This window comes from Hyperolius riggenbachi, chromosome 4 (genome assembly GCF_040937935.1).
Source record: "Hyperolius riggenbachi isolate aHypRig1 chromosome 4, aHypRig1.pri, whole genome shotgun sequence".
Classification (NCBI taxonomy): domain Eukaryota; kingdom Metazoa; phylum Chordata; class Amphibia; order Anura; family Hyperoliidae; genus Hyperolius; species Hyperolius riggenbachi.
In genome coordinates this window covers 79,800,776-79,826,052 of record NC_090649.1, presented here as the reverse complement: position 1 = coordinate 79,826,052, position 25,277 = coordinate 79,800,776, and the positions used below count along the sequence as shown (strand labels likewise).

The 25,277-nt window shown below is 43.6% G+C and overlaps 1 protein-coding gene across 1 annotated transcript in view; it reads left to right on the top strand.

Moving 5' to 3' along the window:
• Positions 1 to 25,277, top strand: part of LOC137570392 (cytosolic phospholipase A2 gamma-like) — a 140,602-nt gene that overhangs the window by 106,777 nt on the left and 8,548 nt on the right. The window contains exon 17 of the mRNA XM_068279074.1: positions 18,610 to 18,761. Within this exon, the coding sequence (XP_068135175.1) occupies positions 18,610 to 18,761 (152 nt within the window). The remainder of the gene's footprint in view (positions 1 to 18,609; positions 18,762 to 25,277) is intronic.

Here is a 25,277-nt window from a genome sequence, read left to right as displayed (position 1 = left end):
TCTTCGCGTTCCCAGACACATTAGCACCCTCTATGCTGCTATATAGTATATGATATATGCTATAGCGGCATAGATGGCGCTATTGTTGCCAGGAATGCGTGGAATCACTCACGTCCCCAGCCTGTCAGCTCCTGTCATTGAAACAGGAAGTGGCTGCCGGCGGGGCCAGGAGGATCGGAGGAAGACGGCGAGGGCACCGGACAGCTGCAGGGGGCTATTGGAAGCCCCAGGTGAGTAAAACATTTTTTTTTTTATGACTTAAGTGTCCCTTTAAAAACAGATAAGTGCCTACCTGCAAGAGAGTGCAAGCCCCACTTATGGGATAAAATACACACCTAGGGGGGATGACTTATCCGCAGTGGGAGGGACGAGTACTTAACAAGTTGCATGCAAGCTGTTACAGGAAACCAACATCCTCCAGTGGTAGACAGGTTATGTGTATGCTAGGTGTGTATTTTATCCCACAAGTGGGGCTTGCACTCTCTTGCAGGTAGGCACTTATCTGTTTTTAAGTAGCGCTGTTCATTTCTTTGCTATGTACTAATTTAATTCATTTTTGGTCAGCTGCTCCCACTTAGCAGCCTTTCTTTTGGTGTATATGCAGAGCTTCTGTTTGGGTTCAAGGTGCGTTTGCAGTTTCTGGGGGGGCTCAGCGCACCTCTGATTGTAGGCCATTCGGAGGTGGCCTGGTGATGCACTGATCCACCTTTTGCGCAGAAATCATAAACCACATGCATTTAAATCTGTTCCCCAGTGGTGCCTCTGTGTCTGAGCTCTTCAGTGGACCCCAGTGGAGCTAGCTTCCTTTGGCTTCCCCTGGATGAAAGCCACCTTTTGGTGTGTTAATTATCATCTAAGCGAGATTTGCTAGGAAGCAACCTTTGCTGTGCCTCACCAAATGGTATCCTTTGCAAATGGCAAGCTCACACTTTGCTGTGATCTGCCTGTGACAGGAAATCCTTTGTTCCTTGCTAATTAAACAAAACCTTGGGACAGTCACAGACAACAGGCTTCATGAAAAGACTTCCTCTAGCAGCTATGAAAGCTAGATTTCCAAAAGAAGACCCCCTAGACATGAAATTTTGATCTGGCAACGCAACGACAATCGGTTCAGGAAACCGATTGCGTTTTCTGGTCTCACGGCTCTTCCGTGACACATACAGCAAGCCCCAGTGCATTGACCAGCAATCAACCTGGCGGGTCAACTAGGCCAGATATGTCCAAAGTCTGACGGGGTGGCCAAATGAAGCCTACTGAGTCTTTTCTGCTAGCCCCCAGAGCACTCCACAATTGTTAATTCATTGTTGCCCGCAGGCCATAGCTGTGGCACCACATGCAGGGGCCACCTTGTGTTACCGCTCTGCCTCCCCATTTGCTCACCTCTAGGTTATCAGCAACCATTGTAGCAGTAGCAGCCACTGATTAGCTGATTAGCAGCTGTCACTATTCCAGCAGCAGTAACATTCAATGATTAGCAGCTGCCAATGTGCTAACTGCACAGGGTATATGGATTATGTCCCATGGCAATGTTTTATTTGACAAAATGTCACAGGAATATTGTACTTAATGGCAGTCATCCAAAATTGTGTTAAATTTTAAAATTTTAAAGTTCAGCCCCATAGCACTCTCAAAGACGGGGATATGGCCCTTTTGCCTGAAATGTTTGGACACCCCTGAACTAGGCCAAGTGTTGGTGAAAAGTGTTGTTTCACTCACCCCGCCTGCCGGGTTATGCTCCTCATGCACCGCTCTTAACACCACACATAGTAACAGAACACATTGCTAGCCTGGAGGCTAGAGACATGTCTGTACAGCCTTGGCCTCACACTGTAGCCGAGAGTCCCAATCCCTCTCTGTTGACATACCTCGTATGTGTGTATGAGACTACAGGCCTGGGGCCTTCTAGAGTGATTCCAACTGTGCTTTGGGATCTCTGGCGACCCCAAAAAGCACTACACTGATGAAAGTGGATTGAGATGAACCCATGGGAGAGATTTGGCCAAAATCACAAATGTGGAGCAGCATTTTTAGAGTGTTTGCACTCCGATGCAAAAGACAGGAACGCTGCAAAATCGCTTTTGAATAGTTTTTCAAAGGTGTTTTTGCAGCGACTTTTGGGGCGATTTCATGTGCTACATAAAGTTTTTTAAGTACCTGCCTGGTCTTCCGATTTCTGCTGTCTTCCTCTGCTTATCCCCGCTCCCTTGCACAGTAGTTCATCGTGCTTCTCTATCTATTTGGAGTAGAGAAGCGCCTTAGACTTTTTGTGGAAGGGGGCGGGGCTAAGTGCCCTAAGCTAGTGGAAATTGACATCAGGAGACTCGCTAATTGGAAGTGCTGTACAATCAGCAGTAGATTACAGAACTCTTCCAATCGATGCAGAAAACTCACCAGGACACACTGCAAAAAAAAACACTTGTGCGATTGCAATCACAACAGTGATCTCTAGAGGGCTCCAGTCCTTAGAGATCCCGGTACCCCCTATAGCAATATACGGGGGTCATCTGGAAAGCAAACTACAAGACGGACATAGGCACGATTGTGCCTCCTCCAAGCAAACACAAAAACGTACTAATGTTTGAAACATACAAAATGTACTGTATTGATACACTCCAAGGTTCTTTGCAATGTGTTTCGCAGGGATGACCCTGCTTCATCAGGCAATGGGGTAGGATTATATGGCTATGGGTCAGAGACAATAGACTTAGAACCGGCACATGCACACATGGTTACAGTAGTTTACAATTACAAATATGTAGAGTACAACAAGACGTGAAGTCATAAAAAAATAGGTCTAACACAAATTAATAAAACAGCAAAAAAGTGACTACAAATAGTGATGAGCGAAAATAATGTAAAATTCGATTTTCGAGCGAAAATTCCATCGAAAGTATGTAAAATTAATAAAACAGCAAAAATGTGACTACAAGTAGTGATGAGCAAAAATGCCAATATTCTTTTTACATGACTCTTCACGAAAATAATGTAAAATTAGATTTTCAAGCAAAAATTCCATCACAAATATGTTTTAGTCTTCATGTTTTTCGCGACTTTATGCAGTAGAATATCGTTTTTGCAGAAAAATGGTTGCGGTAAAAATATTGTTTTTTCCCGTTTTTGCAGTATAAAAAAATACTGTACCCTCGCTTTTCTGTGGAAGACCCTCGATGCGAAAATGACTGGCAAAAATTCGCAAGCGAAAATGTAAAAGGTGGATACAGTATTTTTACAGTGAAAACACGATAAATCGATATTTTTACTGCAAAAACATGAAAAAACAATATTTTTACAGTGACTATTTTTCATCAAAATGCAAAAACGTTATTTTACCGCAAACAAATTGCGAAAAACACGAAAAATAACAAAACATTTTTAATGGAATTTGCTAAGTCTATTGTCTCTGACCCACAGGCATATACTCCTACCCCATTGAAGCAGGGTCATACGTGCGACATGCGTTGCAAAAGTACCTTGGAGTGTAGCAATACATTTTCTATGTTTTAAAGATTAATACATTTTTGTGTCTGCTTGGCGGAGGTAAGTCCACCACTGCCGCCCCATGTTTTAAAAGTTTTCTCTATTCTCACCTCACACGATTATTGCGGGAGACTTCAATGTTGTAGCTAATCCTGGGTTAGAAAGATCTACACAGTCCCCTTTTGCTCAAAGTTTTCCACGATGACTTACTAGTCTCCTTTCCAAATCTCAGGTCATAGACATCTGGAGAGCACATAATATCAGTTGCAGACAATATATCTTTTTTTCACACCCTAAGCATTCCTACGCTGGTCTTGATTACATTTTTTTATCTGCTGTACTTGCCTCCAACTCCTCCTCCGACATAGTGACATGTAGCTGGTCTGACGCATATGGTGCGCACCACCCTGCAAGGATTAGGCCTTCCTTATCATCCTGGTAATTGGAGACTTAACGACTCCTTACTGGCCAATGACTCCGATAGAATGGAAGTGGCGGGGGAGCTGGAGGAATAATTCCTCTTTAATAATAATAACACTTTTCCTGCTCTTAAATGGGTAGCTCATAAGCCGGTATTGAGAGGTGTTTTCATGGCCAAGGCAGCTCGTGCTAAACAACTGAGATCCCATAAAAATTCCGCTCTTGCTGCAGACCTAGATGCACTTTATATTCGCCACTTCAATTTTACAGACAACAGTATTTTACATGAGATCAATCTTAAAAGAGTTGAGCTTAATCATCTACTTAATACTCACACAAAAGAATTGAAGTTCTCCAAAGCTAAATTTCTTTTGAGAGATAATAACCCCTCATCGCAATTTGCTCGCAAACGTAATCAGTATTATAAACCTCCCCATGTTTATAAACTGTGCAATTCTAAAGGTGGGACAGAAACTCTTCCCTCCAATGTGCTAAAGATTTTTGAGGACTATTATCGTAAACTACTAGGTACAGAGGTCCCCACAGACTCCAACGCACATAGGTCCTGGCTTTCTGGCCTTAACCTACCAGCATTGACTCCAACTCAACTTGAACTCCTTAATGCTCCTATTTCGGTCACTGAAGTCTTTCCTCTATCAAAACCCTGAAATCCTCTACTGCCCCTGGCCCAGATGGGCTTACTCCAATATATTGCAAAAAATTGCAGAGAGTCTCACTATTCCCTTGACTAAATGGTTTAATGCTGTGCTTAATGGTGAGTTTTTCCCTTCTGAAATGTTGTTGGCCTCTATGACATTACTTCCCAAGCTTGGTGTAGATCACTCTTCTCCAGCTGGGTTCCGTCCTATTTGAATCCGTAATAATGACATTAAACTTTTTCTAAAATTTTGGCAGTGCATTTGCGTTCTATGGTAGGTGACCTCATAGCTCCTTCTCAGACCGTTTTTATCCCAAATAGACAAGGTTCAGACAATGTTTGTTTAGCAATTAATATTCTACAGGATGCTGAGTTGACTAACACCAGATTTCTTATTTTGGGCCTCGACATTAGTAAAGCCTTTGATTCCGTTGGATGGCAATACTTGACTACCGCTTTGGAAGGCTTCGGCCTTACTGGCCCCATCATTTAAGCTGTTTTAGCATTATGTAATAATCCCTCTACAATGATCGTATTCCAGGTGCCACTTCTCTCCCTATCACCCTTAAAAGAGGCACTCGACAGGGCTGCCCTCTTTCACCCTTGTTGCTTGCTCTAGCACTGGAGCCTTTAGCAGTCGCTATTAGACAACATCCTGACATAGCGGGGTATGGTATTGATAACTTTAAATTGGCATTGTGTGCAGATGATGCTCTCCTGTTTTTGACTAGACTTGTCACCACTCTCCCCAACCTTTTTAGCTTATTGGACAACTTTGCCACTTTCTCAGGCCTTAGAGTTAACTCCTCTAAGTCCACTGCCCTTCCGGTTAACCTTCTCCACATACGATGAAACTATTGGAAGAAAATTTTAATTTTACTTAGCGTAAATCCAAATTTAAATACCTCTGTATGTTCCTTACTCCCCGCTATCGAAAACTGTGTGATGCCAACTTTCCTCACACTTATAAGTATATCTCTCAGCTTTTAAAAGAGTTGGTTCTCATATAAGGTCTCGTGGCTGGGTAGATGCCTGGCCTGTAAAATGATAAAACTTCTGAAGCCAACTTTATTTGTTCCATATGCTACCTATTACTCTCATGAAAAATTCACTGGCAGGTATACAATCTCAGATAAATCTCAGTGAAAACAGTTCCTACACTTGGCGTTCAGACTTAAAGTGGATCCGACATGAAAAACTAACTATAATAAGTAACTTGTCTATATATCTTATTAGAATCAGTTTATTCGCCGAGTACGACAAACATCGCACCCGGAATTTTTTGTGGAACACACGGCCTGGAAAGTTTGATATACACACAAATCAAAAGAAAGTACAAACAGATCAAAAGACAATGCGATAGATACAATATAGTTTTAGGCGGCAGAGAGATTACAACATAACAAGCATTTACTAACAAGGTTACAACATGATATGATATGGGCAGCAGTGCAAGTCTAACGTGCTTTATGAGGGTGGTGGCTCGAGTTCAGCGGATGGCTTGGGGAAAGAAAGTATTTAGATGTCTGGTGGTCTTGGTGGGGAAGGATCTGTAGCGGCGACCCAAAGGCAGGCGGACAAAGTAGCGACTGCCGGGGTGAGAGAGGTCATTCCGTATTTTATTTGCTCTCTACCACAGTCTGGAGGTGTGTAAGAGGTCCAGAGGTGGAAGGGGTGACCCGATGATTCTCTCCGCGGTATTGATAACTCTCTGAAGCTTGAATCTGTCGCTCGCAGTAGCGCCTGTGTACCAGACGACGATGGAGGAGCAAAGAATTGACTCAGTGGTGGCAGTATAGAATGTTGTCATCATCCCAAATTTCCTCAGCTGCCTCAGGAAGAACAGCCTCTGCTGGGCCTTCTTCTGGACCTTGGAGGTGTTCTCAGCCCACTTTAAGTTCTTGGTGATGGTGGCGCCTAGAAACCGGACACTCGACTCCCTGGAGACGTTGGTGCCTTCAATGGAGACTGGGTCGAGTGTGGGAGGACGCCTTCTGAAATCCACTATCAGTTCAACTGTCTTTGCTGTGTTAAGTACCAGCTGGTTGTTCTTGCACCACCTGCAGATGCGTTCAATCTCGTTCCGGTATGCGAGTTCACCGTCCCTGCCGATGAGGCCAAGGATGGTGGTGTCATCTGCGAATTTTATAACCTTGACAGTTGTCAGTTGATCTGCACCTGTTTGTGTAAAGAGAAAACAGGATTGGAGACAGTACACACCCTTGCGGGGCACCTGTGTTTGTGGTTCTTTCCTGTGAGGAGCAGCTGCCAAGCTTCACTAGTTGCGTCCTGTTTGTGAGGAAGTCCTTGATCCAGGAGCACAGAGTGAGGTCGAGGCCAAGTTGTACCAGATTGTCGTATAGGATGTTTGGGTAGATTGTATTGAAGGCCGAGCTGAAATCAAGGAGGAGGATCCTGGCATAGGTGTCGGGACCATCGAGGTGTTCTGTGATGTATGTCATAACAAATGAATGGCGTCCTCGATGGACCTGTTTGCCCTGTATGCAAATTGAAGTGGGTCCAGGAGGGGGTCAGTGAATCGCTTAAGGTGAGAGAGGACCAGTCTAAAGTTTAGATAGTTCACACAGCAAATCTATCTGCAAACAGCTTCAACAGTTTATGATTTATTGATTCCTGTGATACAATGAGGGCAGCCATGTTCTGTTTGTCACAGCACACAGGCAAGCTGATAGCATCTCAGCCCTCAGCCTCCCCTCCTCCCCTCTGCCTCTGAAATCTATGGCAAGTAACCTCCTCCTCCTCCATCTGCCCAGACTGAGCTCCCTTAAGCCCTTGGTACATGAGTCTGAAAATGCAAAGGCTCTCTGAAGCTGTGTGCGAGGCTTGTTTAGTTTATAGGGAATTAGAGTATTAAAACAAAACAAACAAAAAAATTTGGCTTGAGGAATGCCCTATAAACTATATGAAAGGAACACAATTATGCAATGAGTAAAAGTTTATCTCGGATCCACTTTAAGCCTGCTGGCCTATAATGACCACCTCTGCCGGGAATCCAGCATGCATACTGTCATAAGCCCCCTAGTGGCCGGACCGCACAATGCCTTCCAATTGGTTCCAGCACACAGACCATGCAATCGGTGCGCAGAAACTGCTGGGATTTTGGCAGCAGACCGACTAGAAGGGAGCCTGTGAGTTACGGTAATACAAATTACACACTATTTCAGGGTATAACTGCCACCACCTCTGTTACCATGGGACAGAGGAATCCACTGACTGGCTGACTCTAGACCTGCAATTAGAAAATGGTTAAACACACTCTATTTTATCTAGCTATCAACAATAGTAGCGACTCTCCAGAAGCCAGGGTTCAGTTTTGTGTTAATAGGTGAATAATAGATGTAGCTTAATAAATAAATGACATTAGCGTCATTTATTACAAATGCAATATAAATAATTAATATATACAGAAAATCGTTAAAATCAACAATTATAGAGACAAATAATAGCACAGTATGAAAAATAAAAATAAGGGAAGAAAATACTTAAGTTCGTGGAAATATGTCCTTCTGGGAAAAGAAATGCAAAGTCCTTTTTCAGAATCATAGGCCTTTAGGCATATTTTGTAATCCAAGCAGATGTTACAGTTCCAAGATGGCTGCTGGGTGGTCCTCTGCCCAGCAGCCGGTCTAGTTGTAATCCAGATGATGTTAAGATGGAGGACTGAAGTTTGCCTGCTGGCAATGTGCTTTTGATGAAGCTGGTTTGGGGGTGTGGCAATGCCTGCCCCCTCTGAATTACCCACCAATGACAGCCCACCTCCTCCTAGGAGAATTTTGAGCTTAAATTGTAAAACACTGTAACTTATAAACAATAAATGTCATATTTAGGCGGACAGCGGATTCACAATTGTCAGAAAATACAGATTAATATGACATCTTGCATGAGTGCGTTAGGCTGTCCTGTCCCCGAGAAGGGTCGTACACCCATAACTGGACGGGTTATTGTTATGAATTTTATATCAGCACATTGGGCAGATTTTAACGAATAAGACTATATGAATTTCATAGCTGTGCTCTACATGGTTTTCATTTAACAGACAGAAATCATAAACCATAGCAAAGAAATGAACAGCGCTACTTAAAAACAGATAAGTGCCTACCTGCAAGAGATTGCAAGCCCCACTTGTGGGATAAAATACACACCTAGCATACACATAACCTGTCTACCACCGCAGTGGGAGGGACGAGTACTTAACAAGTTGCATGCAAGCTGTTACAGGAAACCAACATCCTCCAGTGGTACACAGGTTATGTGTATGCTAGGTGTGTATTTTATCCCACAAGTGGGGCTTGCACTCTCTTGCAGGTAGGCACTTATCTGTTTTTAAGTAGCGCTGTTCATTTCTTTGCTATGTACTAATTTAATTCATTTTTGGTTAGCTGCTCCCACTTAGCAGCCTTGCTTTTGGTGTATATGCAGAGCTTTTGTTTGGGTTCAAGGTGCGTTTGCAGTTTCTGGGGGGGGCTCAGCGCACCTCTGATTGTAGGCCATTCGGAGGCGGCCTGGTGATGCACTGATCCACCTTTTGCGCAGAAATCATAAACCACATGCATTTAAATCTGTTCCCCAGCGGTGCCTCTGTGTCTGAGCTCTTCAGTGGACCCCTGTGGAGCTAGCTTCCTTTGGCTTCCCCTGGATGAAAGCCACCTTTTGGTGTGTTAATTATCATCTAAGCGAGATTTGCTAGGAAGCAACCTTTGCTGTGCCTCACCAAATGGTATCCTTTCCCAATGGCAAGCTCACACTTTGCTGTGATCTGCCTGTGACAGGAAATCCTTTGTTCCTTGCTAATTAACCACTTGATGACTGAGGGTTTTTCCCCCTTGTGGACCAGAGCAATTTTCACCTGTCAGCGCTCCTCCCTTTCTTTCGGCAATAACTTAATTACTACTAATCACAGCGTAATGATCTACATCTTGTTTTTCTCGCCACCAATTAGGCTTTCTTTGGGAGGTACAGTATGCCAAGAATTATTTTATCCTAAATGCATTTTAACATGAATTAAAAAAAAAAATGAAAAAATGCATTATTTTCAGTTTTTGGCCATCTTAGTGTTAAAATAAAACGTTCTACTGCGGATAAAAGCCACACATTTTATTTGCCCGTTTGTCCCGAAGAGTTTGGGTACTATGGGAGGGTGTGGGAGGAAAATAGTTAACTATAAAAGTCAGTGTGGGGATTTTTATTAAACAAAAATGAATTTTGGTGTAATATATTATTTGGCCACAAGATGTCCTCAGTCATTTCCAATTCACGTACGTAAGCACGTGAATCGGAAGTAATGCGTAGCAGTGTAACAACAGGAAGATACAATGAATGCCGGTGTCTCGTTTACGTCGGTATTCATTGGATCGGGGACATAGATTTACGAATGGGACCGCAGGTCCCATTCATTAACTTCCCCTCTATGCGGCGGGAACAGCAGTGTGTGCGCGAGCGTCGGCTGCACGCCGCTGCAGACTTGTATTCACGGCCCTGGTGCATCCTGTCAATTTTGCAGGGCCGTGAATATACTGCACGGCATGCAGCAAGTAGTTAAACAAAGCCTTGGGACAGTCACAGACAACAGGCTTCATGAAAATACTTCCTCTAGCAGCTATGAAAGCTAGATTTCCAAAAGAAGACCCCCTAGAAATGAAATTTTGATCTGACAACGCAACGACAATCGGTTCAGGAAACCGATTGCGTTTTCTGGTCTCACGGCTCTTCTGTGACACATACAGCAAGCCCCAGTGCATTGACCAGCAATCAACCTGGCGGGTCAACTAGGTCAGACATGTCCAAAGTCTGACAGGGTGGCCAAATGAAGCCTACTGAGTCTTTTCTGCTGGCCCCCAGAGCACTCCACAATTGTTAATTCATTGTGGCCCGCAGGCCATAGCTGTGGCACCACATGCAGGGGCCACCTTGTGTTACCGCTCTGCCTCCCCATTTGCTCACCTCTAGGTTATCAGCAACCATTGTAGCAGTAGCAGCCACTGGTTAGCTGATTAGCAGCTGTCACTATTCCGGCAGCAGTAACAGTCAATGATTAGCAGCTGCCAATGTGCTAACTGCACGGGGTATATGGATTATGTCCCATGGCAATGTTTTATTTGACAAAATGTCACAGGAATATTGTACTTAATGGCAGTCATCCAAAATTGTGTTAAATTTTAAAGTTCAGCCCCATAGCACTCTCAAAGACGGGGATATGGCCCTTTTGCCTGAAACGTTTGGACACCCCTGAACTAGGCCAAGCGTTGGTGAAAAGTGTTGTTTCACTCACCCCGCCTGCCGGGTTATGCTCCTCATGCACCGCTCTTAACCCCACACATAGTAACAGAACACATTGCTAGCCTGGAGGCTAGAGACATGTCTGTACAGCCTTGGCCTCACACTGTAGCCGAGAGTCCCAATCCCTCTCTGTTGACATACCTCGTATGTGTGTATGAGACTACAGGCCTGGGGCCTTCTAGAGTGATTCCAACTGTGCTTTGGGATCTCTGGCGACCCCAAAAAGCACTACACTGATGAAAGTGGATTGAGATGAACCCATGGGAGAGATTTGACCAAAATCACAAATGTGGAGCAGCATTTTTAGAGTGTTTGCACTCCGATGCAAAAGACAGGAGTGCTGCAAAATCGCTTTTGAATAGTTTTTCAAAGGTGTTTTTGCAGCGACTTTTTGGGCGATTTCATGTGCTACATAAAGTTTTTTAAGTACCTGCCTGGTCTTCCGATTTTGGCTGTCTTCCTCTGCTTATCCCCGCTCCCTTGCACAGTAGTTCATCGTGCTTCTCTATCTATTTGGAGTAGAGAAGCGCCTTAGACCTTTTGTGGAAGGGGGCGGGGCTAAGTGCCCTAAGCTAGTGGAAATTGACATCAGGAGACTCGCTAATTGGAAGTGCTGTACAATCAACAGCAGTAGATTACAGAACTCTTCCAATCGATGCAGAAAACTCACCAGGACACACTGCAAAAAAAAACACTTGTGCGATTGCAATCACAACACTGATCTCTAGAGGGCTTCAGTCCTTAGAGATCCCTGTACCCCCTATAGCAATTTACGGGGGTCATCGGGAAAGCAAAGTACAAGACGGACAAAAGCACGATTGTGCCTCCTCCAAGCAAACACAAAAACGTACTAATGTTTGAAACATACAAAATGTACTGTATTGATACACTCCAAGGTTCTTTGCAACGTGTTTCGCAGGTATGACCCTGCTTCATCAGGCAATGGGGTAGGATTATATGGCTGTGGGTCAGAGACAATAGACTTAGAACCGGCACATGCACACATGGTTACAGTAGTTTACAATTACAAATATGTAGAGTACAACAAGACGTGAAGTCATAAATAAATAGGTCTAACACAAATTAGTAAAACAGCAAAAAAGTGACTACAAGTAGTGATGAGCGAAAATAATGTAGAATTCGATTTTCGAGCGAAAATTCAATCGAAAATATGTAAAATTAATAAAACAGCAAAAATGTGACTACAAGTAGTGATGAGCAAAAATGGCAATATTCTTTTCACATTAAAGTGGACCCAAATTAAAAATACAAGATTTCAGAAATAAAATCTATTTTCTAAATTATAATAATAAATAGCAGCCTTTTTTCAGCTGCATGATGAGAAATATCAAATATTTTACATTTATTGGAGGAACCCCTCCCTTCCTTTCAAATTGCCGTCATTTTCCCGGCAAACTGGTGGAGTAGATGGTGTCCGGCAATGGAGGAATTGCTAATGGCTGCCCCCAGTATAACCCTAGCTATGGAAAGAGAAGGGTGAATAGCATGCACTGAAATGCTCATAGGCTTGAAGGAGTGTTTATTTATCTTTGTATGTGTCAGAGTGGTGCAACTAAATATTTTTTATTAAAAAAATGTTTGGTTTGGGTCCGCTTTAATCTTCACGAAAATGTAAAATTAGATTTTCGAGCAAAAATTCCATCACAAATATGTTTAGTTTTCATGTTTTTCGCGACTTTTTGCAGTAAAATATCGTTTTTGCAGAAAAATGGTTGCGGTAAAAATATTGTTTTTTCCCGTTTTTGCAGTATAAAAAAATACTGTACCCTCGCTTTTCTGTGGAAAACACAAAAACATTAAGATTCAAGCACCTTTTCAAAATAAGACCCTCGATGCGAAAATGACTGGAAAAATTCGCAAGCGAAAATGGAAAAGGTGGATACAGTATTTTTACAGTGAAAACACGTTAAATCGATATTTTTACTGCAAAAGCATGAAAAAACAATATTTTTACAGTGAATATTTTTCATCAAAATGCAAAAACGTTATTTTACCGCAAAAAAATTGCGAAAAACACGAAAAATAACAACATTTTCAATGGAATTTGCTAAGTCTATTGTCTCTGACCCACAGGCATATACTCCTACCCCATTGAAGCAGGGTCATACGTGCGACACGCGTTGCAAAAGTACCTTGGAGTGTATCAATACATTTTCTATGTTTTAAAGATTAATACATTTTTGTGTCTGCTTGGCGGAGGTAAGTCCACCACTGCCGCGGCCGCCCCATGTTTTAAAAGTTTTCTCTATTCTCACCTCACACGATTATTGCGGGAGACTTCAATGTTGTAGCTAATCCTGGGTTAGAAAGAGCTACACAGTCCCCTTTTGCTCAAAGTTTTCCACGATGACTTAATAGTCTCCTTTCCAAATCTCAGGTCATAGACATCTGGAGAGCACATAATATCAGTTGCAGACAATATATCTTTTTTTCACACCCTAAGCATTCCTACGCTGGTCTTGATTACATTTTTTTATCTGCTGTACTTGCCTCCAACTCCTCCCCCGACATAGTGACATGTAGCTGGTCTGATCTTCATATGATGCGCACCACCCTGCAAGGATTAGGCCTTCCTTATCATCCTTGTAATTGGAGACTTAACAACTCCTTACTGGCCAATGACTCCGATAGAATGGAAGTGGCGGGGGAGCTGGAGGAATAATTCCTCTTTAATAATAATAACACTTTCCCTGCTCTTAAATGGGTAGCTCATAAGCCCGTATTGAGAGGTGTTTTCATGGCCAAGGCAGCTCGTGCTAAACAGCTGAGATCCCATAAAAAATCCGCTCTTGCTGCAGACCTAGATGCACTTTATAAACGCCACTTCAATTTTACAGACAATAGTATTTTACATGAGATCAATCTTAAAAGAGTTGAGCTTAATCATCTACTTAATACTCACGCAAAAGAATTGAAGTTCTCCAAAGCTAAATTTCTTTTGAGAGATAATAACCCCTCATCGCAATTTGCTCGCAAACGTAATCAGTATTATAAACCTCCCCATGTTTATAAACTGTGCAATTCTAGAGGTGGGACAGAAACTCTTCCCTCCAATGTGCTAAACATTTTTGAGGACTATTTTAGTAAACTACTAGGTACAGAGGTCCCCACAGACCCCAACGCACATAGGTCCTGGCTTTCTGGCCTTAACCTACCAGCATTGACTCCAACTCAACTTGAACTCCTTAATGCTCCTATTTCGGTCACTGAAGTCTTTCCTCTATCAAAATCCTGAAATCCTCTACTGCCCCTGGCCCAGACGGGCTTACTCCAATATATTGCAAAAAATTGCAGAGAGTCTCACTATTCCCTTGACTAAATGGTTTACTGCTGTGCTTAATGGTGAGTTTTTCCCTTATGAAATGTTGTTGGCCTCTATGACATTACTTCCCAAGCTTGGTGTAGATCACTCTTCTCCAGCTGGGTTCTGTCCTATTTGAATCCGTAATAACGACATTAAACTTTTTCTAAAATTTTGGCAGTGCATTTGCGTTCTATGGTAGGTGACCTCATAGCCCCTTCTCAGACCGGTTTTATCCCAAATAGACAAGGTTCAGACAATGTTCGTTTAGCAATTAATATTCTACAGGATGCTGCTGAGTTGACTAACACCAGATTTCTTATTTTGGGCCTCGACAGTAAAGCCTTTGATTCCGTTGGATGGCAATACTTGACTACCGCTTTGGAAGGCTTCGGCCTTACTGGCCCCATCATTTAAGCTGTTTTAGCATTATGTAATAATCCCTCTACAATGATCGTATTCCAGGTGCAACTTCTCTCCCTATCACCCTTAAAAGAGGCACTCGACAGGGCTGCCCTCTTTCACCCTTGTTGCTTGCTCTAGCACTGGAGCCTTTAGCAGTCGCTATTAGACAACATCCTGACATAGCAGGGTATGGTATTGATAACTTTAAATTGGCATTGTGTGCAGATGATGCTCTCCTGTTTTTGACTAGACTTGTCACCACTCTCCCCAACCTTTTTAGCTTATTGGACAACTTTGCCACTTTCTCAGGCCTTAGAGTTAACTCCTCTAAGTCCACTGCCCTTCCGGTTAACCTTCTCCACATACGATGAAACTATTGGAAGAAAATTTTGATTTTACTTGGTGTAAATCCAAATTTAAATACCTCTGTATGTTCCTTACTCCCCGCTATCGAAAACTGTGTGATGCCAACTTTCCTCACACTTATAAGTATATCTCTCAGCTTTTAAAAGAGTTGGTTCTCATATAAGGTCTCGTGGCTGGGTAGATGCCTGGCCTGTAAAATGATCAAACTTCTGAAGCCAACTTTATTTGTTCCATATGCTACCTATTACTCTCATGAAAAATTCACTGGCAGGTATACAATCTCAGATAAATAAATTTGTCCGGGATAACAAGCCAGCCAGAGTTAGATCTCAGGTCATGTATAGACACGCTCTTCAGGAAGGTATCGGCCTTCCTAGTCTATGGCATTACTATCTGGCGGCTAAATTAGGCCAAATTATGGATTGGGGCCTGGAATCTGCTCCTCCTTTATGCTTTCATTTTGAGTTGTCATCGATCCTTCCTTTTTGTTTACCCTCCTTGATTACAGTGGTGACGAGTCAGGACATAGTTTCTTTGTCTCATAGGAACAGGATAGTATCAGCCTTAGCTAAATTGCCGGTTTCTATTGCTCCTCAGTTTGATCTGGTATATTTTCCCTCACCCAGGTTATCCTTCCTGGGGAATCCTCGGGTTTCCCCCGCTTTTCATAGTCCTCAGGTATTTACTGGTGGAGGGAACAAGGCTTAACCTCTGCTAATAGATTTTGGTTAGCCAACACATTTATCCCTTTTCGTATGTTTAGATTTTGTCGTGACACCCCTCTTGGAGAAGCATTTCGATACTGTCAAATTAGGCATTATTTTTGCCACCAATTCCCATCTCCCCCTAACAAGGAACTCAGGACTTTTGAGTCTCTTTATTTTGGGTTCTCTAAAAGCAAGGGTCTTATCTCATTACTTTATGCCCTATTATTAAGTCACAACACTGCCAATAAAATGTTATATATGAGAGCCTGGAAGCAGGAGTTGGGTGTTCAGCTTTAACAGTCAGACTTCATCTTGGGCCTCTATCTCTAAAGGGGTTAAATCCAATCTTGTTAAGGATACTGCGGTTAAGCTTCTTTTCCGATGGTACTACACTCCAACTAAACTGCATACATGTTACCCCTCTGTACCCTCTGATTGTTTTCGTGGTTGTGGATCTGAGGGCTCTCTCCTGCATATTTTTTGGGAATGCCCCAAAGCTGTTAGATTCTGAGAGTCATGGAAGAACATGGCTCGTGATGTATTTGCTTTCCCTATCACTCTTACTGCTTTTTAGGCTCTCTTATATACTCCCAACTGTGAGGTACCTTGCATTTTTCATGCTTTGTATAGGTATATGCTTCTTGCTGCACAATGCTGCATAGCCTTTCAATGGAAAACCCCTTCTCTTGACATCTCCCTGGTTACTCAGCATTTAATGCTCATGGATCGAGTTTATTATCTTAGCATTGAGGACCTCACTTAATTTGATATTATTTGGGATAATTGGATATTATACAGATGATTATGAGTGTATTGCATGTTATTCTCCTTTCCTGGGCATTTTATACTCCCTGGACCCTGCTTAATTTTGTCTAGGACTTCAGGAGCCATGTACTATACTGTTTTGTTTGGTTTGGTTTTTATTACTTTGTTCTGTTCTTTTTCTCAATTATTTTTTTCTACACTGGACTTAAGAGTCTTAGATACAGTATGGACTTTGTATAGACTTTGTGTGTACAATAATCGCTGGAATCTCAGTAGGGTGGTTTTAGTCCCCCATTTTCCAGGTTGATCTGTTCTGTATGCCCTTGTTTCTACTCTCCTCTCATGCTCTTCCCACCTTCCATACATGTTTTATTTAGGCCTATTGTTTTGGGCCAAGTTTATTTGATTGCTGTTCTTTATACTGTCTGTTTAGTGTTCTACTTTTGGTTTATTAAAGCATTCTTAATAAAAAAAATAGAAAAGTTTTTTATCTATTTCTATTCTTTTGGCATCTCTGTTCACCACTGTACGAGTCCACCCCTGGTGGAAGGGTGTTATCCCCTTTCTTCTGATCTACGGAGAGCGACTTCTTAACCCTGAGTAGGGACAGGCTTAATCTCCCAACCTGCATCTACAGTGGTTGCCTGAGTATAAAGATACTTACTTTATCATCAATTCATCCTTACCAGTGCATACTACACTATATCGGGCTCTGAGTCATTCTTTATCCGGAAAGTAAAGACTGTTTTCATCTCATCGATTAACTAAACAATTTATTTATTTTATTTAGCTGCTCAATAGATAGTCAAACTGTGTGGTTGTACACTGTTTGTTCCTAAACTAACACTAAGTGATCACTAAGAAATGTTTCAAGTGAATCCGAGCTGAGAGGGATATGCAGGCTGCCATATTTGTGTACTTTTAAACAATACCAGTTGTCAGGCAGTTCTGTTGATCAGTAGCACCTGAGTCACAACCTTGAAACAAGCATCTAGTCAGACTTGAGTCTGAGCACCCGATCTGAATGCTTGATCAAGGTATATGGCTAAAATCATTAGAGGCAGAGGATCAGCAGGACAGACAGGCAACTTGCATTGTTTAAAAGGAAATAAATATGGTAGCCAGAGCAGGGACAAGGTCCTCCAGCACCCAAGGCTGAGACACCAAAGTGCGCCCCCCCCATCCCTCCCACCTCAGCCATCACACACTGATTGCTATTAGACTAAGAGGGCCACAGGGCCCACAACCTCCCCAACACCTTAATATCTAGTTATATGGCTTGCCGTCACTGCTATGTATCCCCTTTTCTTATTTCTTTCTGCTTCATACACAATTAGGAATGACAGCTGAATGAATTGTGCGCCCCCTCCTACACTGCGCCCTGAGGCTGGAGCCTCTCCAGCCTATGCCTCGGCCCGGCCCTGATGGTAGCCTCCGTATCACTCTCACATCGGGTTCCTTTTCAGGCAACATTAATCCAGCATTTGGACATTCTTTTACTTTAAATAACTATAATTTGCCCCAGTGCCTTGACAAGGTCCTGCAGCACCCAAGGCTGAAACACCAAAGTGCGCCCCTCCATCCCTTCCACCCCAGCCATCACACACTGATTGCTATTAGAGAAAGAGGCGCCCCAGGGCCCCCAACCTCCCAAGACCTTGATCTCTAGTTATCTGGCTTGCAGTCACTGCCATGTATCCCATTTTCTTATTTCTCTCTGCTTCAAACACAATAGGGGAATAATAGCTGAGTGAGTTGGGCACCCCCTCCTATACGCCCTGAGGCTGGAGCCTCTCTCGCCTCTGCCTCGGCCTGGCCCTGGAAATGAGCAGTCACACACTTGCGGTTCAAATCACATTTGATCGATCTCTCCTGTAACAACATAGCAACAAGCATTGGCTCTCCCTGAGGCTGGAGCCTCTCTCACCTCTGCCTTGGCCCAGCCCTGATTTGCCCTGACTTTACACCATCCTATAATTCGGGCATATCTAAGTCAGCACGACAAATATTGGGGTACCAATGCTAATCTAACACAGCACTCTGGCACCGAAAAGTGCATTTGTTCATTCTGTAAACACTGACTGGAAATTACTATTAGTAGTATACCATTATGCAAAACTTCACATTATCTGACTGTATTTTGATGCATGTAGGAAATAAAATGAAATATATATATGTATGCATTATTCTAGATGATGTTTGCCCTGAGCTTGTCAATGAAGAGGAAATCTCTTTAGTTGATTCCGGTTTGTATATTAATACTCCATACCCATTGATGCTGCCTCCTCATCGTAAAGTAGATCTCATTCTGTCATTTGACTTCAGTGCTGGAGATCCATTCGAGGTGAGCCTGCTTCTTCTTACGTTCATTTCAACTCATAAAACAAGAAAACAAATAAAAAATAATGTGGCATAACCTACTGACATATTAGTCAACGTGAGAGTAGGAATTGCACTCAACAGCTATCCCAAACAAAGAGAAGGGGTGTGCAGACCAGAGCCGGTACAAGGTCCTCCAGCACCCAAGGCTGAGACACCAAAGTGCGCCCCTCCATCCCTCCACCCCAGCCGTCACACACTGATTGCTATTAGTCTAAGACAGGGGTCTCAAACTCAATTTACCTGGGGGCCGCAGGAGATAAAGTCAGGATGAGGCTGGGCCGCATAAGGAATTTCACAATCGCGGCGCATTGCCGCCTCTGCCCGCCCCTCTCACTCTTCCTTCACAGAGAGGGGCGGGGAGAGGCGACGATCCGTGCGGCTGAAAGCTCTGCCCCTTCCAGGAAATGGTGGCGGATTGCCCCCGGGCGATTTGGGGGCTCTGCAGCCCTCGTTTAGCGGCGGGGATGCGCCAGATTACTTGGGAGCGCTGAAGCGAACTATAAGGAAGCTTTTGCCGGCGAGGGCCACAAAATATTGTATCGAGGGCCGCAAATGGCCCGCGAGTTTGAGACCCCTGGTCTAAGACGTTCCCCAGGGGCCCAACCTTAACCTCCCCCCCCAAAAAAAACACCTTTATCTTTAGTTATCTAGTTATCTCTGCTTCAAACACAATAGGGGAATGATAACTGAGTGAGTTGTGCTCCCCCTCCTACACCGCGCCCAGAGGCTAGAGCCTCTCCGCCTCGGCCTGGCCCTGGTGCAGCCCTTGTTCCAGGTACATTAGGAATTCCAGTAGTAAAAGCAAGGTAGAAGTCTGCGCCACCTCCAAATTAACTTTAATTTATTGTTTCCATACAATGGGCTGGGACCCTTCTGGATGGCTTGAAGAAGGGTGCCAGCCCAAAATAGTGGACTGTTGCTGTAGTATGGTTCCTTTAAATTGTATGTATTTTAAATTGTAATCGTTTTAAATTTTTTCTATGGAAACAATAAATTGAAGTTATTTTGCAGGTGGTGTGGAATTCTACCTTGCTTTGACATATTAGTCATACAGTAGATGCTTTACAATGTTGGTGTATTTATATGTAATGCTGGGAATATACCATAAGGTTTTTCGGCAGATAGATGATTCGACAGATCATTTCCGACATGTCCGATCTGATTTTCAAACATATTTTTATGTTCGATTTCTCATAGAAGTGAATGGAAATTGATAAGAAAAGATAAGATAATCGATCGGAAAATCAATCGAAAATAAGATCCCACAGTAAATCGACTGAAAAATCTCAACGTGTAATCCCAGCATAACACACACTGAGATGGGCTCAGTAATCATTTATAGTATCTTAGATCAAATTTAGGTAGCATGTACTCCCCAAACAACATAATTAGGCAGCATGTACTCTCCCTTCCCTTAAAAAAAAGAAAGGAAAAAAAAACATACCATATACCAAAAAACAGCATATACTTCAGCCTATACTCAGCTCTTCCCTCATGTGGGTGATGGTGGGATAGTGGGAGGAGTTTGGACAGTTTAGAGCAGTGGTTATCATACTTTTTCGGGTGAGGGCACCCTTGATGGCTTTGACATTTTTTCAAGGCACCCCTTGGCAAAAATAACTACTGAAATTCTTTTATGACCCTTATTAGGCAGCATCCCCCTCTCCAAGTAGCTAGTGATGCTTAATAGGCAGCATCCCCCTTTCAAGTGGTCAGCGACACATCCCCTCCTCCAGGGGTCTAGTCCTGAGAAAAGAAGTGAATGGACTCAACCTAAAAACCCCTGCGCGTTTAGCACGGCACACCATAAAATGGGTGTGGTCAAGCATAATATGGGCATGGTCATGGGTGGGGCCAAATATACATGACCTTAGCAGTGATGTAAAAGGTCTGCCGGGGAAGTTTGAGCTCTGCCGTAGTGTATCCCCCAGAAATAGATGTAATCTGACAGCATTTCACCAAAATGACACATAGTCTGGTAGAAGTTCCTCCAAAATACAGATAATATGGCAGTGGTTCCCCCAAAATAGACAATGTGGCAGAAGCAGTTCCCCCAACATACACATAATCTGGAAGCAGTTCCCCAAAATACGAGAAACCTGGCAGCGGATCACCCAAAATACATGTAATCTGGCAGCAGCCGTTCCCCTAACATACACATAATCTTGCAGCTGTTCCCCAAAATACATTTAATCTGTTAACAGCGGTTCCCCAAAAATGTAGATAATCTGACAGCAGTTCCCCCAAAATGGGTACCCCCAGCATAGGTAGCCAGGTCTATAGGTGTCCCCAGTATAAGTAGCCATGAGTATAGTTGTCCCCAGAATAGGTAGCCAGGTGTATAATGTCCCCAGAATAGGTAGCCTGGTGTATAAATGTCCCCAGAAAAGGTAGCCAGGTATGTCCCATAGGTAGCCAGGTGTATAGATGTCCACAGAATAGGTGGCCAGGTGTATATGTTCCATAGATAGCCAGGTCTATAAATGTCCCATAGGTAGCCAGAATAGGTAGCCAGGAGTTTGTGTCACCCAGCAGGAGGGGAGGCAGTGCAGAGGGGGAGCGTTGGGCACATCGGCAGAGATGTCTCCCCACCTTGGGGCTCCCTCTTCTTCACTCTTCCCGTTCTACACCAAATGCCTTTTGTTCGAGTTCAATTTAAAAATCGCGGCTGCCATCTTGGCTATGTTATAACTTCCGGGTCACCCCTGTCTTCTCTATTAGAGAAGTGCATCACTGAATGAAGCAGAAAGAGGAAGTGACACTCATGGACATTGCAAGAGGCTCCTCCAGAGGGGTCATAGCACGACTTTGTTGGAAGTCGTTTGTCTTAAAGGCATGCCCATGAGAGGTGCTCAGAGTCCCTTTAAGAATACAGGTACCCTTTAAATACAACACAGCACAGTGTAAGCAGGGCAGATTCTAAACTTTTGCTGACTGATGCAAACTGGTAAGGATGTGCCCCCCCCCCCCCCTCCCCAGGGAAAACATATGTATGTATGTATGTATATATATATATATATATATATATATATATATATATATATATATATATATATATATATATATATATATATATATATGTATGTGTGTGTGTACACCGTATCGCTACAATTTACATTCACTTCTATGGCGGAGCCCTTTTTACCTGTTTTGGCCTGGATGCTGATAGGCAAATGGTTGGTTGCTAATAGGTGTTTGGCTGAGTGTGGATGTGTAGGTAAGCTGTGTGAGTGCCAACACCTATAGCTGGTTGGCTGGGCCAGCATGTGTGGGCACACACACACACACACACACACACACACACACACACACACACACACACACCTTATCTGCACAGCAGGGAAACCAGGGGGCAGAATGGCACATGGTGAGGAGGCGGGGCAGGCAAGCTCTGTGTTTCCTGAGCCAGGCAGCCACAGAAGCAGCAGAGCAGAGGGAGAGAATGAAAAAGATCAGTTTAGTGTAGAGCTGATGCTGCCCCCTACCGTTTCTTCAAGACAGACAAACAAAAATAACAGCGCTCACAGGCTGCAACTGGCTTATAAACCATCAGGGGCGTGTACAGACCCCGAGGGGCTAAATACACGCCTTGAATCCAAATCAGATGCAAAATTATGCAAATTAAGTGCAAATTTATGTGCTAGTCCCTAATCTAAAATTTTAATGCAGATTGGATGCAGGCTACCACAAGTATACTTAGAACAATTTACATAGAGAAGAGAGTGTAGGCAGCGCTTCCAAATACAGAAGGCTGCACCTGAATTGATTTAGCTGCAAAGAAGTGCAGAGCTCCAATGGACCATATTACACAACATGCATTCAAACAGGTACAGCAATGGAGGGCGTTAGCTTCAGCAATAATGTGTGCACAAATCATTCCTACTAGACTTCTCCACGGCGGTGACGTGTACTCTCGGGGAAGACCTAACCACTAACCTAACATTAAAAGCATAACTTACCTGGTGCGACTTATCAAACAATGGTATACACATTTCTTCAAGACAGACAAACAAAAATGACAGCGCTCACAGGCTGCAACTGGCTTATAAACCATCAGGGGCGTGTACAGACCCCCAGGGGCTAAATACACGCCTTGAATCCAAATCAGATACAAAATTATGCAAATTAAGTGCAAATTTATGTGCTAGTCCCTAATCTAAAATTTGAATGCAGATAAGTCGTACCAGGTAAGTTATGCTTTTAATGTTAGGTTAGTGGTTAGGTCTTCCCTGCGAGGGCACGTCACCGCTGTGGGGAAGTCTAGTAGGAATGATTTGTGCACATATTTGCTGAAGCTAACGCCCTCCATTGCTGTACCTGTTTGAATGCATGTTGTGTAATATGGTCCATTGGAGCTCTGCACTTCTTTGCAGCTAAATCAACTCAGGTGCAGCCTTCTGTATTTGGAAGCGCTGCCTACACTCTTTTCTCTATGCCCCCTACCGTTTGCTGCCCTGAATTACATGATTCAGTCCGCTTCATGGTAGGGCCGTCCCTAAGCGCAAAGTGGTCTCATGTCAGCACTGCAAGCCCTGCCAGCTAGGTAATACAAACTAAGTAATGCAAACATGGTTTATGTGCAATGCTCAACATTTTGTGCATTGCAAATAATGTTTTACTCCACAATATACATTAAAGGGGCACTATTGCTAAAATCCTCTTTTTTTAACCTCTTAGCATACGTATTAGTTGATGGGAGGACTGATTTTGCACATTATGCATTTTTTTTAAAGCATTTGTTTGCAGACAGTAAACATTTAGATACATGTAGTCACGTCAGCAGTTGTACCTTTCCAACGCCAAGCTAGGTCATACCATTCTGCAATAGGGAGGAATCTTGTATTAGTTTGTGAGTTGCCGTTATACTGTACCCCTCTGGCCATTTCAGTCGGGTTTTCCCACCTTGTAACCGCTCTATAGAGCAGTTACTGCCAGCACCCGACGTAAATATATATATTTATACAAAGCAATTATTTTATTTTTTTTTTGTTTATATAAAACCTGGATAATACATAAACATATATGTACACTGGCGCACGGAAGGGGGTGTTCCGGGTGTCTAGAACCTCCCCCTGGGCCAAGACCGTCGGTATAAATGTATACAATTGTCCCCGCGATGCTGCTGCGCATAGGCTCTTCACTGCAGAGAGCCGCAATACTCCGGGCAGCTGAGTAAGAGTCCTCCTCTGTCCCTCCCTCCCTTCCTCCCTCAGCTCTCTCTCCAGTGGCAGCATTTTGAAACTGGCACTTCTCTTTAGCCTATAGAAAGAGAGGCAGCCGAGCCAGCCCACCCCCACACGCCTATCAGCGCGCACATGGAGCCAAGCCAGGCGGAAGACTGCACTGTCTGCAGGAGGAGCGGCTGCCGCTGGGTCACCCAATGTACCTCTTTCCCCCAGGGAGGCAGCCAGCTACTCTCCACATCCAGCCCTGCCATGTCACCACGCAGACACCAGGGAGAGAGCACTGCAGCAGCGACAGTCAGCTGAGCTAGCCAGGTAATCAAACTGACTCCCGCATTCACCAGCCCTTCCTTGCCGCCTCTCAGTCACACGAGCTCCTCTGGCTGTCACTCGCTGCTCCTATATGTTTATAGGAAGGGTCAAGGAGTCAGGACAGGGCAGATGAATCGTAGGGTTGCCAGGTGTCCGGTTTTAGACCGGACAGTCCGGTTTTTGGCCGCTGTGTCCTGTCCAAAAAGGCATGTTAAACCGGACAATTAAGATGTCCGGTTTTATGCCTTTTGCCACTTGCCGCCACCCGTCCGCCAGCGCTGCGCGACCGCTGATTCGCTGCCTGGCTGTCAGTCAAAGGCACAGCCAGCCAGCTTACGCGGCGTAAGTTACGCCAGCTTAAGTACCGCCCCCGAGCCCGCGCTTCCCGACGTTGCTACGGCAACGCCAACGCTGCGTTGCCAACGCATGCATGACGTGCGGCACTCACGTCATTTGCAATGCGATTCTGCATCTGCGAAGGAAGCAAGGTAAGGTCAGGAGTCTGGAGATATGGTGAGTGAGTGACCCATAATTCTCTGGTTGTATTTCCGCTCTTTGTGTGCATTGGCTCCGCTCTATCTCCCCTCCGTATAGTCCAGGCGTGACTTTCAATCTCATTCAATCTCGCCTGAGCCCGCTGCTTACTATACTTTACACTTGAATTCATACTATTGTACAACGCAATTTATACTGTTATACTGTTATATTTGTTATATTTGCTCAAAATGTGTACATACATGTATGCGCAGATTTATATTTTAACTTTATGCCTATGTATGTCCACTTTATTGTTCTCAATAAAAAATTTTAGTGGGAAAAAAAATTTTTTTTTTTAAACTTCCCGCAAGAAATCGACCACTTCACTGTGCAAAAACGCCATAAATGCATTGCATTATTTGCATAGTTTTCCAGTTTTGTAATAGTTTTCTGCTCTGTCTCTTATTATGTGCATTTACTGGTGAAAAGCGGTCTCTTATTATGTG